Source organism: Rhinatrema bivittatum, chromosome 4, assembly GCF_901001135.1.
Source record: "Rhinatrema bivittatum chromosome 4, aRhiBiv1.1, whole genome shotgun sequence".
NCBI lineage: Eukaryota > Metazoa > Chordata > Amphibia > Gymnophiona > Rhinatrematidae > Rhinatrema > Rhinatrema bivittatum.
The window spans coordinates 340,612,266-340,627,115 of NC_042618.1; the positions used below are offsets into that span (position 1 = coordinate 340,612,266).

At 43.9% G+C, this 14,850-nt stretch overlaps 1 protein-coding gene across 1 annotated transcript in view; it reads right to left on the reverse strand.

Annotated features, from left to right (window-relative positions):
• Positions 1–14,850, reverse strand: part of MYO15B (myosin XVB) — a 198,806-nt gene that overhangs the window by 33,322 nt on the left and 150,634 nt on the right. The window contains exons 33-36 of the mRNA XM_029597500.1: positions 4,631–4,743; positions 4,429–4,492; positions 2,327–2,399; positions 98–174 (exon numbers count right to left, since the gene is read on the reverse strand). Of these exons, the coding sequence (XP_029453360.1) occupies positions 98–174; positions 2,327–2,399; positions 4,429–4,492; positions 4,631–4,743 (327 nt within the window). The remainder of the gene's footprint in view (positions 1–97; positions 175–2,326; positions 2,400–4,428; positions 4,493–4,630; positions 4,744–14,850) is intronic.

The following is a 14,850-nucleotide window of genomic DNA, read 5'->3' on the forward strand; positions in this document are numbered from 1 at the left end:
CGGTAAATATCATGCAGAATTATGAGTTTTCCCTCCTCCTCCTCCTTTCCCCACAAGCCAATGATCAGGTTACTCAAACATATAAGGGAACAATCACCTGAAGAATTTGATAGATGTGATCCACCTCATCTGTGCCCTTATGACTTGCCTGGTCCCCCATGAACCTCATCAAACCTGCCCAAGACAAAAGCGTTTACCAAACTCAGCACACAGGACAGGTCAGAATAGACACACAAACACACTGGCATGCACACATGCAACTGAATACATCCCAAATCAGCCAGGGCATTTGCATATGTCCATGGCAGTAAGAAATAGTATGCTAGGAGATCCGTGTGCCTGGCTGCTCTTTCACAGTCACGAGTCCAATTTGCAGAGCAAGTGCAGTACTTGGTATGTTCTCTGTTCCAACACAAAAGTTTGATTGGGTGCTGCCAGTTCTGCCTCCTGGAAAGTGACTGAAAATGTGTACATGAGCACAGAAGCGGCCCGATTTTTAAAGAGCCACGCATGTAAAGAATGGAGGTTATGCGGGTAGCTGGGCCTTGCGCACACCACACACATTTTAGAATGGGCCTGGCCACGTGCGTAACCCCGGTTACGCACTGAAGGGCCAGGCCCTGCAAACGGGACAGGCTGGGGGCATGGTCTGGGCAGGGCCAGGGGTGGGCTGGGACAGTGTAATTTTGTGCTGTCCCTATGACTCACCCGCCAGCAACCAGCCAGTGCGTGCAACTCGTTCAATTCAGGGCATGAAGTAAGTTGCAAAACAAAAAAAAAAGGGATAGCTAGGATAGATTTAGGGATCAGGGTAGAGAGGGGAAGAGGTAGGAAGAGTAGGGTTAGGGATAGGAAAGTTCCCTCCCAATCTGCTCCTTAATTGGAGCGGACTGGGAGGGAACTGGGGACCAGCCAATCGCATTGCCGCATGTAGGTTATAACCCCCCCCCCCCCCCCCGCACATGTGAGCCACGGGTCTCCTGCACATGCACGAGTGGATTTTAAAATCCGGTGCGCATGTGCACGTGGCCATCAGATTTTATAACATGCGCGCGTATATTATAAAATCGGCGCGTCCATGTGCGCACACCAGGAATCACGTGCGTGCGCTCCTTTTAAAATCGACCCCAAACTGTGGGTGGAAATTAGACTGAGCCTAACAGATGAGATAATCCAAATCAACATATTTAGGGGTCGATTTTAATACGTGTGCGCAGTTTCCAGCACGCGCACATGAACACGGCTATTTTATAACACGTGCGCGTTATAAAATACGATATCCGCGCACACATGCGTGCCGGATTTTAATGTCTGTGCGCAAATTTCTCCCTGCTTCAATGGCAGGGGAGAAGAAAAACAACCAATAAGGGCTGTATAACATAGTCTGGGTAAAACAAATAAGCATGGGTGTAGCTTGCTTATTGCGGCGGTTACTTCCCCTACTACCCCTAACTAATCAAGCTTGATATTTCACTTGGATGCAGCTCCATCACTGCTCTCTACATTAATGGTGGGGGTGGAAGGGAAATAGAACCAAAGAGCTAAGAGAAACAGATAAGTATGAGAAAAAAATGTGTGAAGCTTGCTGGGCAGACTGGATGGGCCGTTTGGTCTTCTTCTGCCGTCATTTCTATGTTTCTATGTTTCTATATGTGCGGGCGGGTGGCCTCCTCTGCGCGCAGGGGGGGATATTTTAAAAGCCCACCCTCGGCGGCACAATCGGGCCTCCTCCAGTTTCTTAATTGGAGCGGACTGGGAGGGACTTTCCTATGCCTAACCCTACCCTGCCTACATCTTCCCCTCTCCTCTCCTCTCCTCCCCTCCCTGACCCCTAGCTCCCTACCTCACTCTTACATTTAATTTTTATTTTTTACCTTGCTGTTCCTCTGGAGCAGCAGTAGATTCCGTGCATCTGCCGGTGCGCGCTTTCTCGGGACAGCATCGAATGGTGCTGTCCCGGCTCGCCCCTTCTCAGAGGCCCAGCACTTTTGCGGGTGTTGGTGGTTACGCGCGTGGCTGGGCCCTTTAGAAAATGCGCACAGCGCACCCAGGGCCCGGCCACACTCGTAACTGCCGGTATTTGCGCGTGTGGCCCTTTGAAAATTGACCCGTTATTGTATAATCATGGCCCAGGCACAGCACGCCCGCTGCAGTTAGTGCTCACCCCCATCACACCTCTGATACGGATTCATCTCAGAAAGTGACTGGTCTACCCTATTAATCTACACTGCAGATGAATGCTTCCTACCCCATGGGTTCTGGGAAGTATGATAGCCAGCCCCCCCCCCCCCCTCCCCGAGGGTCACGTAGAGCCGGCTCTACTCACTCATGAAGTTGTGTGTGGCAAATTCATTCAGTTCATTATCAGTGTAGTAAATAAGAGACTCCTGGATAGGAACCTGCAAACCAAAAGCATAAAGACAGAGGCTGAGGAGTGGATTTGAGCAAAACTTACATTCAAAAGGAAAGTAGGAGGGAGAGAGAAACTAAGAAATAATCGATGTGCATTGTTGAAATTCTGTGCCTGATCCACTCTGAAAACACTGGCAATATGCTTGAGCAGAAACCAGAGGTAGAAATTACAAAAATGCAAGTGACTGAAAACTCGTATTTGTTTATATTGATACATCGTGATGCAGAATATGTAAAGTAATTGAAGCAGATTACTAAACTTTGATCTGGTAAAGTCACACCTGGCTATTTTGGTGCATGAAACAGGTAAGTAATATTCAATCCTATATCTATGGATTGGCCATTTACTGAATTAGCTGAAAGTTTGTTAGTGCTGCTAGCAATCAAGCACAGCAGCATTCACAGTGGAAGTGGTAATGCCGCTTGCGGCCAGTATTCAAGTTAGAATTACCGGTACTTCGTACAAACCTTATGGAGCAGAGAGCTGCACACAAAGAGGAACCCATCTCCCAGACAGAAAGCATCTGACCTGACCTGCATGAACCTTGTGGTTCTCCTTGGAGATTTAGAACCCAGAGTCTGATGCCACGATAGAGACCCCCTTCTCAGTCTTTACAGCTTTAATGTCCCGACTCTCCTCTGATGGGCCTCTCTCCTAAGAACTTAAGACAGGCCGTTGCGGGTCAGAGCAAGGCCCATCTCTGCCGGAGGCCGGCCCGGGTCACAGGTATCCAGCAGATCCCAAAAGGCAGATCTGTTTCTTGTTACTCACTCCCCCTGGGATAGTGACGACTTGTCCAAACCTCTTTTAAACCCCGCTGTGCTAGTCACCTTGACCCTGTCCTCTGGCAACAGATTCCACAGCTTGATTGTACCCTGAGTAAAAAGCACTTTCCCTGATTTGTTTTTCATCTGCCGACTGCCGGTTGTTAGTTTCAGGGAGTGTTCCCTTGTTTTAGTACTTATCTGACAGGATAAACAACCGTCCTTTATTTTACCCATTCCACTCACTCATGATTTTTAAAAACTTCTATCTTGTCCCCCCCTCAACCTTTTCTTTTCCAAGCTGAAGAGCCCTAATCTGTGAAGCTTTTCATCACAGGGGAGCCATTCCATCCTCTTTCTTATTTTTGTTGCTCTTTGCACCTTTTCTACTTCTGCTATGTCTTTTTTTTTTTTTTTTTTTTTTTACATGAGGCAACCAGAATTGCGCACAGTACCCTGGGTGTGGTCGCACCATTGATCGATACAGAAGGTAATGAGATATTTTCCGTTTCCGTCTCCATTCCATTTCAGGTCATTCCTATCTGCTTTTTTTTTTTTTTTTCTTTTTACTACCACTGCGCACTGAGCTGAGGATTTCAACTTCTTATCCATAAGAAGGCCAAAGTTCTTTTCCTGGGTGGTGATTCCTAATATGGAACCAGGCATTGTGTACTTGTAGTTGTTTTGGGGTTGGTTTTTTTTGCCCTATGTGCATCACTTTGCACATTTCCACATTAAATTTAATTTGCTATTCAAATGCCCAGTCTTGGAGTCTTGCAAGGTCCTTCTGCGGTTCCTCCCAATCCACTGCTGTTTTAGCAACTTGGAACAATGTTGTGTCATCTGAAAATCCGATCCCTTTTCCAGATCGTTTATTGATATGTAAGTCCCAGTACCAATCCGTGTGGTACTCCACTAATGACCTTTCTCCATTTAGAAAACATTAGTCCTTCCCTCTGTTTCCTTCTCTTAACCAGTTATCAATCCACAAGAGGACACTGCTTCCTATCTCATGGCTTTTTGATTTCCTAAGAAGTCTCTCATGGGGGACTTTGTCAAATGCCTTCTGAAAACCAACTGGCTCACCTTTATTTACATGTGAGTTTGCATCATTAAAAAAAAAAAAAATAAATCAAACAGGTTTGTAAGGCAAGCCTTCCCTTTGCTAAAACCATGTTGACTCTTCCGCATTAAGCCCTGGCTATCTATATGGCCAGTAATTCCTCTGCCCCATGTTTCCTTGGCACTTACCTTGGTGTGCTGGATTAGAATAGCGGGATTCTTTCTTTCAGCACTCATGCCCTTCCATCCCAGCCTAGGATATAGATCAGGCATCAAAATTCAGGAAAGAAATCAAAGATCTTTTTTTTTAAAGAAGATGACTGGGGGTGGGGGGGGGGAAGAAAAGTAAAGAGTATGGTGGGGAAGTAGATACAGGATGAAAGGTACTTACGTCATCATTGCTTCCCTGAAATATTTCATGGCAAACTCCAGCATGGTGTACTGATTGACATCCACCGAGACTGCTGTGTTAGTGACCTCTGATGCCTCGCTGGGTGCAGGGCTCTGAAAAACCAGAATGGACACCAACACCGGATCCTAAATAAGCTTTCACGCAGTGCTCACAGGGACTCGTGCAGAAATCACACAGAAGCTAGGGCCCGTACAGGGAACCCGTTTTTGTTTTGTTGCATTGTTTGGTTTCATTTTGTAATATCATGTTTTATTTTCTCACTTTAGCGTACACGGAATTGACAAAATTTTGCTATTGCGTCGTTTCAGTTTGGGAATGACAGAAAATAAAACAAATTTCATTGCGTTTTCCATGTCCTTTAACAATGACCACATACCCCTTACAGAACCTTTTCCCTGCGTATTAGCCAACACAGTTTGTGGCTATGTGACATTTTTTAGAACAACCTTTTTTTTTTTTTTTTTTTAAAGTCATGTATGCAACGTTTTCTTTCTAATTATGCAAATTGTGCACTTTGAGATGCAACAAGGCATTAAAATGGAACTGAAGACACTTCAAAAAGAGGGTTTTTGTGTGAACCTTGCGCGCTGTTTCTCAGGGTAGTTGCAGAACAGGATAAAACATCTGAAAAAAGCAGGCACAGAGAGAAGGGAAGCCAGGTTTTATTGTCAAAGATTTTTATTCTGGAGTGTGATTCTTACAACATGTTTCGTTTTCCTATAAATTGTATTATCACATTTTAACACAATCATAGTACATAATTAACATGTTTTAATGTTTCCGTCTCCTAGCGTCAGAGGTTGATCTGTGATGTGGTAGTCCCAGTTCTGCTGCCTATCTTGGGCAGTCAATGCAGGAGCAGGGGCAGCTGGGCAGGGTAAATGGCACTCAGTTATCAGTCCCCATGATTTTTTTTTTTTTTTTCGTTTTTATCTTTCATTTTTTCAGCCAAGAAATTTTGCTCTAAATCTCTGAAAGCCTTAGACAACTGTACTGCCTGAATATACAACAGGGTAAATTACTTTTGCTTTTTAATTGAATCTGAGCTCACTAATGTTTATGTTCCTATTCATAGAGTGATCGTACATTTAAATAGTCACATCAGGCGCACCTCCATCAAAGCCGCACATATCCGCAGCCTCCCTGCTTCTCTGCTGCACGTCCACTAGGACAGGGGCTCTCACCCCCTTCCTGCAGGCACACCTAACCAGTGTGGTTTTCAGTATTTCTGTAACGAATATGCAGGCCGATACAGTACAGTGCGCGCCGACGGAGCACACTGTTAGCCTGTCGTTGGATGCGCGTTTTTCCTTATCCCTTATTCAGTAAGGGGCGAAAAACGCGCATCCAGCCCGCCGAACCTAATAGCGCCCTCAACATGCAAATGCATGTTGAGGGCCCTTTAGGTATGTGCGCGCGATTCAGAAAGCAAAATGTGCAGCCAAGCCGCACATTTTACTTTCAGAAATTAGCGCTACCCAAAGGTCGGCGCTAATTTCTTCCGGCACTGGGAAAGTGCACAGAAAAGGAGTAAAAACTGCTTTTCTGTGCACCCTCCGACTTAATATCATGGCGATATTAAGTCAGAATTCTCGAAGAGTAAAAAAAAGTTAAAAAAATATATATATTTGAATTCGGCCCACAGCTGTCAGGCCGAAAACCGGACGCTCAATTTTGCCAGCGTCCGGTTTCCGAGCCCGTGGCTGTCAGCAGGCTCGAATACCAACGCCGGCAAAATTGAGCATCGGCTGTCAAACCCGCTGACAGCCGCCGCTCCGGTCAAAAAGGAGGCGCTAGGGACGTGCTAGTGTCCCTGGCGCCTCCTTTTGCCCGTTTTTACCTCCGGGCCTAATTTAAATACTGAATCGCGCGCCGGGAGAGCGGGCATTCGTCCGCTCTCCCGCGGACTTTACTGTATAGGCCTGTTACTTTGGAGACCCAGTGTATGCAAATCTCTCTCGTGCATATTGATCGCGGCTGTTCTAAAATCCTGACTGGTTAGGTGTCCCGCTAGGGCAGGGTTGAGAACCACTGCACTAAGAAACAGGCCTCTGTCTGCTCCTGGCTGCCTTCGTAGGGAGAGTTCAGACCCAAATCCTGGTAATGCATGGTGGCTTCTTCCTTACAGGCTGTGATGGAGGCCAAGGGCTGCCTGTCAGATTTCACCATAGAAACTGAGATGGTGAGGGGTGGGTGAGTCGGAATGAGGATTCTTGCTTTGGAAAGAAAGCTACAGCAGGGACACATTCCCTAGTACTCCCTACAAAAATGGACTTTGACTACAGTCACCATTGTGAACAATTTGCCTTTTTGCTGATGTCTCTAAGGCAACCCTGAGGGAGTTGACTGAATGAAACATGGTCTAAGAAAACTTGAGGAATGGTTGAGTAGCAGTTACGATTCAGTGGGAAAATAAAAGCACAGAATCATTAATTTGGAATGTAGCAATCTCAGGGAACAGTAGTGGGGGGTGAGATACCGATGTGCACTGAGCAGAAGAGAGACGCTTCAAATGATTATGTCATGATCTGAAGAGTCACTGAGAGTCGAAGATAACCGGCTAATTTTAATCAGTTATTTTTTAGGTGAATATTCAGTTAATCAAAATCCTAACTAGCTAGGTTTTCAGCTGAAAAATCTCCTACATCTAGCTCGCCAAATTTTGACCTGCTAGATTTAGGTCTGCTATTTGGGTAGCTAACGCTAAATTTAGCCAGTCAGTGGGCAAACATTTTTAAAAGCAGAGGTTTAACTGGCTATTTCCCAAAGTTAGCTAGTTAAAGTTTTTTGAAAAACCATCCCCAGAATGTATACCCTAGAGAAAAGAAGAGACAGGGGGGGGGGGGGGGGGGGGAATACGAAAGAGACATTTAAATACATCAAATGAAATAAATGCAAAACCAACAAACCTTTTCAGAAGAAAGAATGTTCTAGAACAAAGGTCACATTATGAGGCTCCAGAAGGTAGGCTTGCGAGCAACATCAGGATATATTTTTAATGGCTGGGGGACACATGGAACAGCTTTCCAAAGGAGGTGGTGAAGACAAACAGAAATGGGATTCAAGAAAACCGGGATAAGCACAGAGGTTTGCTAGATACAAAGAAGAAGCAAGGCAGAAAACCAGAGATCAACAGGTTTATGGCCTTGCAGCAGCAAGGAAATTAGGCAGACCAGATGGGTCTTACAGTCCTTGTCTACTGTTATATTCTATATATATATATGGTTTTTTTTTAATGTTCCACTAATGAACATGGGCTGTCCTGGACGAAGATGATGAGACCAATGACAGCGCATTTGCCACAGCTGGAGGTTCAGCGAGGCAGCAAATCAGCAGCCTCTGCATCATTTCCTTGCGCTGGCAATGCTAGTCTCATGGTCCTGGCATTTGCTTTTGTGATTTCAGCACTGCAGCGACAGAGAACACCACTAACAAAAGCCATTATTGATCCCTACTTGGGGTGAGTTAGACTGCTTAGTGTCAAGATTTTCTTGGAGATGACATGAAAAAATATACGATGCACAATCTCTCGTTAGTGCTAGCGAGCTGGTTCAGTTCTTGTGAAGCAGATCAGTTTTAATGCACTGCACGGATGGAATTTTAAATGTGCTCCGATTCTCTTCTAGATGCTGCAGGTGGAGGTAGGACTGTAATACTGTCTTCCACTTCTTCCTGTGTGTCTGAGGTATGATCCACTGCTTGAACATGAGCTTGTTGCTCCTCATGATTACCCTGGATATCCTCGCACAGCATTTTCTGATGGGAGCAGTTGGACATTGAGGGGCACCTCCTCTGGCTATGTGTTATTTAGACAAGCAGATTCTGTGGAACGAGGTAAATATAGTGATTTTAATGCCCACTGTTGATTAATAACAATCAGTATTCTGAACTGACAATAACCTACTAGGGCCTGATTTGTTTGTAATTGGTTTTATGTTGGATTTTATTATGTATGTTAAGAACATAAGAAGTTGCCAAACTGGGTCAGACCGAGGGTCCATCAAGCCCAGCATTCTGTTTCCAACAGTGGCCAACCAGGCTACAAGTACCTGGCAAGTACCCAAACATTAAATAAATCCCATGCTACTAATGCCAGTAATAGCAGTGGCTGTTCCCGAAGTCAACTTGATTAATAGCAGTTAATGGACTTCTCCCGGAACTTAGCCAAACCTTTTTTAAACCCAGCTACACTAGCAGCCTTAACCACATCCTATGACAACAAATTCCAGAGTTTAATTGTGCGTTGAGTGAAAAAATTTTTTCTCCGATTAGTTTTAAATGTGCTACATGCTAACTTCATGGAGTGCCCCCTAGTCCTTCTATTATCCGAAAGAGTAAATAACCGATTCACATTTACCCGTTTTAGATCTCTCATGATTTTAAAGACCTCTATCATATCCCACTTCAGCCGTCTCTTCTCCAAGCCAAACAGCCCTAACCTCTTTAGCCTTTCCTCATAGGGGAGCCGTTCTATCCCCTTTATCATTTTGGTCACCCTTCTCTGTACCTTCTCCAATGCAACTATATCTTTTTTTGAGATGCGGCAACCCGAATTATACACAGTACTCAAGGTGCGGTCTCACCATGGAGCGATACAAAGGCATTATGACATTTTCCGTTTATTCATCGTTCCCTTCCTAATAATTCCTAACATTCTGTTTGCATGTTAAATATGTAAATCGCTTTTATTGTTAATTTTACTGGTTATGCAACATAAAAATTGTTAAATAAATAAATTCCCTAAAGTACGAAATGAATCAGACCTCTCTAGATTGGCAAGTCTAGCCATAAAATGTGCATTTGCTGCTTGCGATGGTCAAGAGCTTTGAAATCAGTAGCCACCACATCTGTCAGGCAGATTTTTTTAAAAAGGCTGTTATGATAATGATTGCAGTACTGCAATATATCACTGAAAGTAGTCATGTGAAAAATAGTTCTCTCAACAGGAAGAAGTAGCTGTATTGATATAGGAGTTGATTTGTTGACTTAAGAGAATGTTACCACATTTATATGGCATACATTGCAATAAGTAAAGGCCAAGACTGTATAAACAGTATTATAGATTGATTATTAGATGATATTTGTTTAAATGCAAATGGTTTCACTTCTTTATTGTCCACTAAACCAGTTCAGACAGATGTTTTTTTTCTTCCCTACCAGCTGATGGAGACAGAGAATAAGTGCTTTTCTGTAACAACCTACATAAGACACTGTGCCACCTGCAGTCTCGCTGTATTTCTCTGTCTCCTGCAGATGGCAGAGGTATCAAATCCTGCAGTCGGAGATCCTGGCTGACAAATTGCTGTCAGGAATGGCTAGGTCCTTTGAGTGCTATCCTCCTGTTCAAATAGAGACAAGGGGGACAGGGTTATCAGGATCGGTGACCTTTGGCTTGGCTTGTTTCTATTTAATGAGAGGGTCTGAAATGGTGCTGGCTCCCTCTCTCTCCTCCTATGGTGGCTGTCAAAACATAATTTATCCAGGAGAATGGATTTGGAAGTTCCAGTCTGACTGGATGGGGGGCACTTTGCCAAAAGCAAATGGTACAGGATCATTGGAGTCCATCAGAGGCAACATGGTTCATCAATTGTTTGGTGGCAAGAGCGATAAGAAGAGCCTTGGTGGAATTTCTTCCTTTAGTCAGGGGAAGAGCTGTGAAGGTGCTGTCAGACAATGCTATGGCAGTGGCTTACATAAACAGGCAAGGCGGGACCACAAGCCAGGCAATGTCCTTTGAGGTGATCCTCCTCTTCAAGTGGGCATAGATCATCTGACCTCTCTTTTGGCATCACACAACATCAGACAGATTTCCCGAGTAGGCACATGTTGGACCCTGGGGAATGGCATCATACAGATGTGGCCAAGTGGGGAGTATCTCAAATGGATTTGATGTTGACAAGGGAAAATGCCAAGTGGCCTTGATTTTTTTCAGTCAAAGAAGGGATCCAGGGTCGGAGGATCTGGATGTCCTGTTACTGCTATGGCCTCAGTATTGTCTTCTGTACGTATTTCCACTTTGGCCAAAGGTGGTAGGGGTGATTCAGAGGATAAAGAGGCATCAGGGATGAGTGGTTATCCTAGCCCCAGAATGGTCCAGACAACCTTGGTTGGCTGATTTAATAAGACTCAGTATAGAGTAACCACTGAGGCTCAGCCATTTCCCAGAGTTACTACATTAGGATCTTATTTTGCTTGGAGCAGGTGGATCACTTTTGTCTCGCAGCTTGGCTCTTAAAAGAGGAGAAGGTTGAGAGGCAAAGGTTATTCAGAGGTGATGATTTCTGCCTTGCTACAGGCCAGGAAGAGTTTGACTTCTTTGGCATATGTGTTTGGAAGGTGTTTTAGGTCTGATGCCTGGCGATGGGGGGTGTCCCTGTTTGAGGCATCAGGTTTGTTGATTCTTTTTTTTTCCTACAGAAATATTTGCAGAAGGGTATACTCTGAATTCCCTCAAGGTTCAAGTGGCTGTGCTTTCTTGTTATAGAGGGAAGGTGCAGAGGTTTTCCTGAGCTTCGCACCCAGATGTGGTCAGGATCTTGAGGGGAGTGAAGCATTTGCCTCTTGTGGTTATGAAGTTAGTCCCTCAGTGGAATCTCAGTCTGGTATTGAAGACTTTGTGTACTCCTTCCTTTTGAGCCCATCAGAAAGCAACCATCAGAGTACATTTTTAAAGTGATATCTTTGCATGCTTTTTTAAAACATTATAAATTGGATGTTTGGGCTTCGGATACGGCTGCTTTTAGGGCAGGAGTTTTGAGAGCAGGTCTTTTAGGATCCCTACAAGTTTAAGGGTGGGTTAGGTACATCCCATCCATCTGGACTGGTCTGGTATATGAGAAGAAAGGACAAATTGGTTTCTTACCTGCTAATTTTCTTTCCTTGAGCCCTACCAGACCAGTTCAGAGTCCCGTCCAATTGTCCTGTAGACTGCTATTCAATGTGGATGTATACTTATCAGAGATTGTACATAATTTTTGTTTACTAGGATTTCAGGTCCTCTCAGTTAAAGGGAATCAGGCCTAGTTTGGAGTTTACTAAGTATCTGATTATCCCTGCTCGTAGGGGAGTATTCATAGCTTTAGCTTTGATAGTGAAATACTGAGAGACTGCAGGGGGCACAGTGTCTTATGTAGGTTGTTACAGAAAAGCATTTATTCTGTCTCCATCTGCTGGTAGGGAAGAAAAACACATTGGTCTGGACTGGTATGGTAGAACTCAAGGAAAGAAAATTAACAGATAAACCAAATTTTCCTTGGGCTCCCATCAATCATCTCTTCAGTCGCAGTAACCTTGTTCCACTGCTGTTAAAATTCATCCGGTTATTCCGCCACAGTGTGAAGCATTTCTTTTCTAAAACACAGTTTTCTTGTTTGCTGCTTATAATTATGCCATCTTTTTAAAAATAATTTATCAGTGGTAGTACCGGTGAACACCGAATGCATTAATTTTCAGGAGAATGACTCCTGATAAGTTTTTTTCTTTTTCACCAAATGCTTTACTTTGGCTCAGAGTTCCAAAAACGTTTGTCCAGCTCTGCCTCGGAAAATTTGCCTTTCCTCTTCCTAGTCTTTTCATGGCTAGGGCTAGTGGCTATTCTCTAAGACAACTTGATTAATAGCAGTTAATGGACTTCTCTTCCAAGAACTAATCCAAACCTTTTTTAAACCCAGCTACACTAAATGCACTAACCAAATCTTCTGGCAACAAATTCCAGAGCTTAATTGTGCGTTGAGAGAAAAATAATTTTCTCTGATTAGTTTTAAATGTGCTACTTGCTAACTTCATGGAGTGCCCCCTAGTCCTTCTATTATCCGAAAGAGTAAATAACCGATTCACGTTCTAGACCTCTCATGATTTTAAAGATCACTATCATATCCCCCCTCAGCCGTCTCTTCTCCAAGCTGAACAGCCCTAACCTCTTTAGCCTTTCCTCATAGGGGAGCTGTTCCATCCCCTTATCATTTTGATCGTTCTTCTCTGTACATTCTCCAGTGCAACTATATCTTTTTTGAGATGCGGTGGCCAGAATTGTACACAGTACTCAAGGTGCGGTCTCACCATGGAGTGATACAGAGGCATTATGACATTTTCCATTTTATTCACCATTCTCTTCCTAATAATTCCTATCATTCTGTTTGCTTTTTTTAACTACTGCAGCACACTGAGCCGAAGATTTCAATGTATTATCCACTAAGACGCCTAGATCTTTTTCCTGGGTGGAAGCTCCTAATATGGAACCTAACATCGTGTAACTACAGCATGGATTATTTTTCCCTATATGCATCACCTTGCACTTGTCCACATTAAATTTCATCTACAATTTGGATGCCCAATCTTTTAGTCTCACAAGGTCCTCCATCAATTTATCACAATCTGCTTGTGATTTAACTACTTTGAATAATTTTGTATCATCTGCAAATTTGATTAGCTCACTCCTCAAATTCCTTTCCAGATCATTTATATATATATTGAAAAGCACCGGTCCAAGTACAGATCCCTGAGGCACTCCACTGTTTACCCTTTTCCACTGAGAATATTGACCATTTAATCCTACTCTCTGTTTCCTGTCTTTTAACCAGTTTTTGATCCCTGAAAGGGCACTGCCCAATATCCCATGACTTTTTAGTTTCTTAGAATCCTCTCATGAGGGACTTTGCAAATGCCTTCTGAAAATCTAAATACACTACATCTATTGGGTCACCTTTATCCACATGTTTATTAACCCCTTAAAAAAAAATGAAGCAGATTTGTGAGGCAAGGCTTGCCTTGGGTAAATCCATGCTGATTGTGTTCCATTAAACCATGTCTTTCTATATGATCTTTAGAATAGTTTCCACTAATTTTCCTGGTGCTGAAGTCAGGCTCACTGGTCTATAGTTTCCAGGATCACCTCTGAAGCCCTTTTTAAATTTTGGGGTTACATTGGCCTCCCTCTAGTCTTCAGGTACAATGGAAGATTTTTTTTTTGTGTATAAACATTTTTATTGGTGTTATTCATAAACAAACATACAAAATAAAGAGTTTAGCAACCAAATAAACACCTTGGGAATTTTTTGAAATTTTTTTCCCGCACTTCATCCCCCCCTCCCCCCCTCCCTTCCCTCCCACCCCCTACACACATTGCTCAAATGTCATGAATTGGTTATTATTGAGAGATATACAACAAAATCTTCACAACTTAAGTAAGTAAGTAGGAGCACAAGATGACGCCGGCCATCCAGTGCTCCTACCATGTGACAAGGTCTGGCCAATGGCACGGATACCCTGTCACATGGTAAGGGCAAAGGGCCATCGGCGACATTTTGATTAGTGGCAGTCGACGGCCCGGGAGCGGGAGGACGGTCCGGAGTGGGAGATCGCTCCCGGGACCCCCACTGGACCACCAGGTACCTGTAAAAAGTTTTTGGGGGCGTCGGGAGGGTGGGAGAAGCTAAGGGGTTAGTTTTAAAGGGTCGGGGTGGGTTTAGGGATTATTTTTGTGTGCCGTTTTTCCCGCCCTCCCCCAAAACGATAAGGGAACCCCCACGATCAATATTGTGGGGTTTTCCTATCGTTTTGGGGAGCCCCCGATTTCTGACGATTTTGAAAATATCGACGATATTTTCAATCGTCCGAAGTCCGATTCACATCCCTATTCAGTGCACACACCTTGTAATTGTTTAGAGGCTTCAGTCTGCGCATCCACTCTAGTATCTATTTCATCGACTCTGTGGCATAAGCCTGAGATTTCATCTTGGAACTCCCCCAACATATCCTGTATTTCTTTTTTATAATTTTTTTAGATCCTGCCTTAAACCGCAGAACCAGTCTCTAAATTCCGAGCGTGTCGGGGCTTCAACTGATTGAATGTTGAATGCGTCATCCGGGTCATTATATGTACCTCCGTCCGCTTGGGAGGACTCTTCGGCCTGTACATCTGCTTCGCTCCCCCGCTCACCAGTTTTTCGGTAGGAAAAGCAGTTGAAATCTACTGATTTCCATTTCGTCGCCATCTCAGAACTATTCCAAATCGTCTCCGACGTCTTGTGCTTATGGTATTTAGAAATATAAGTCCCAAAAATTGGAAAATTAAGAAGGCTGTATGGGGAGCTTGTGGCTTACACTGCCATTCAGTCCGATGACGTCACTTCCTCTACAATGGCTGATTTTTAATGAAAGGTTACAAATTTTAACTAGTAGATCTGAAATTTCATTTTTGA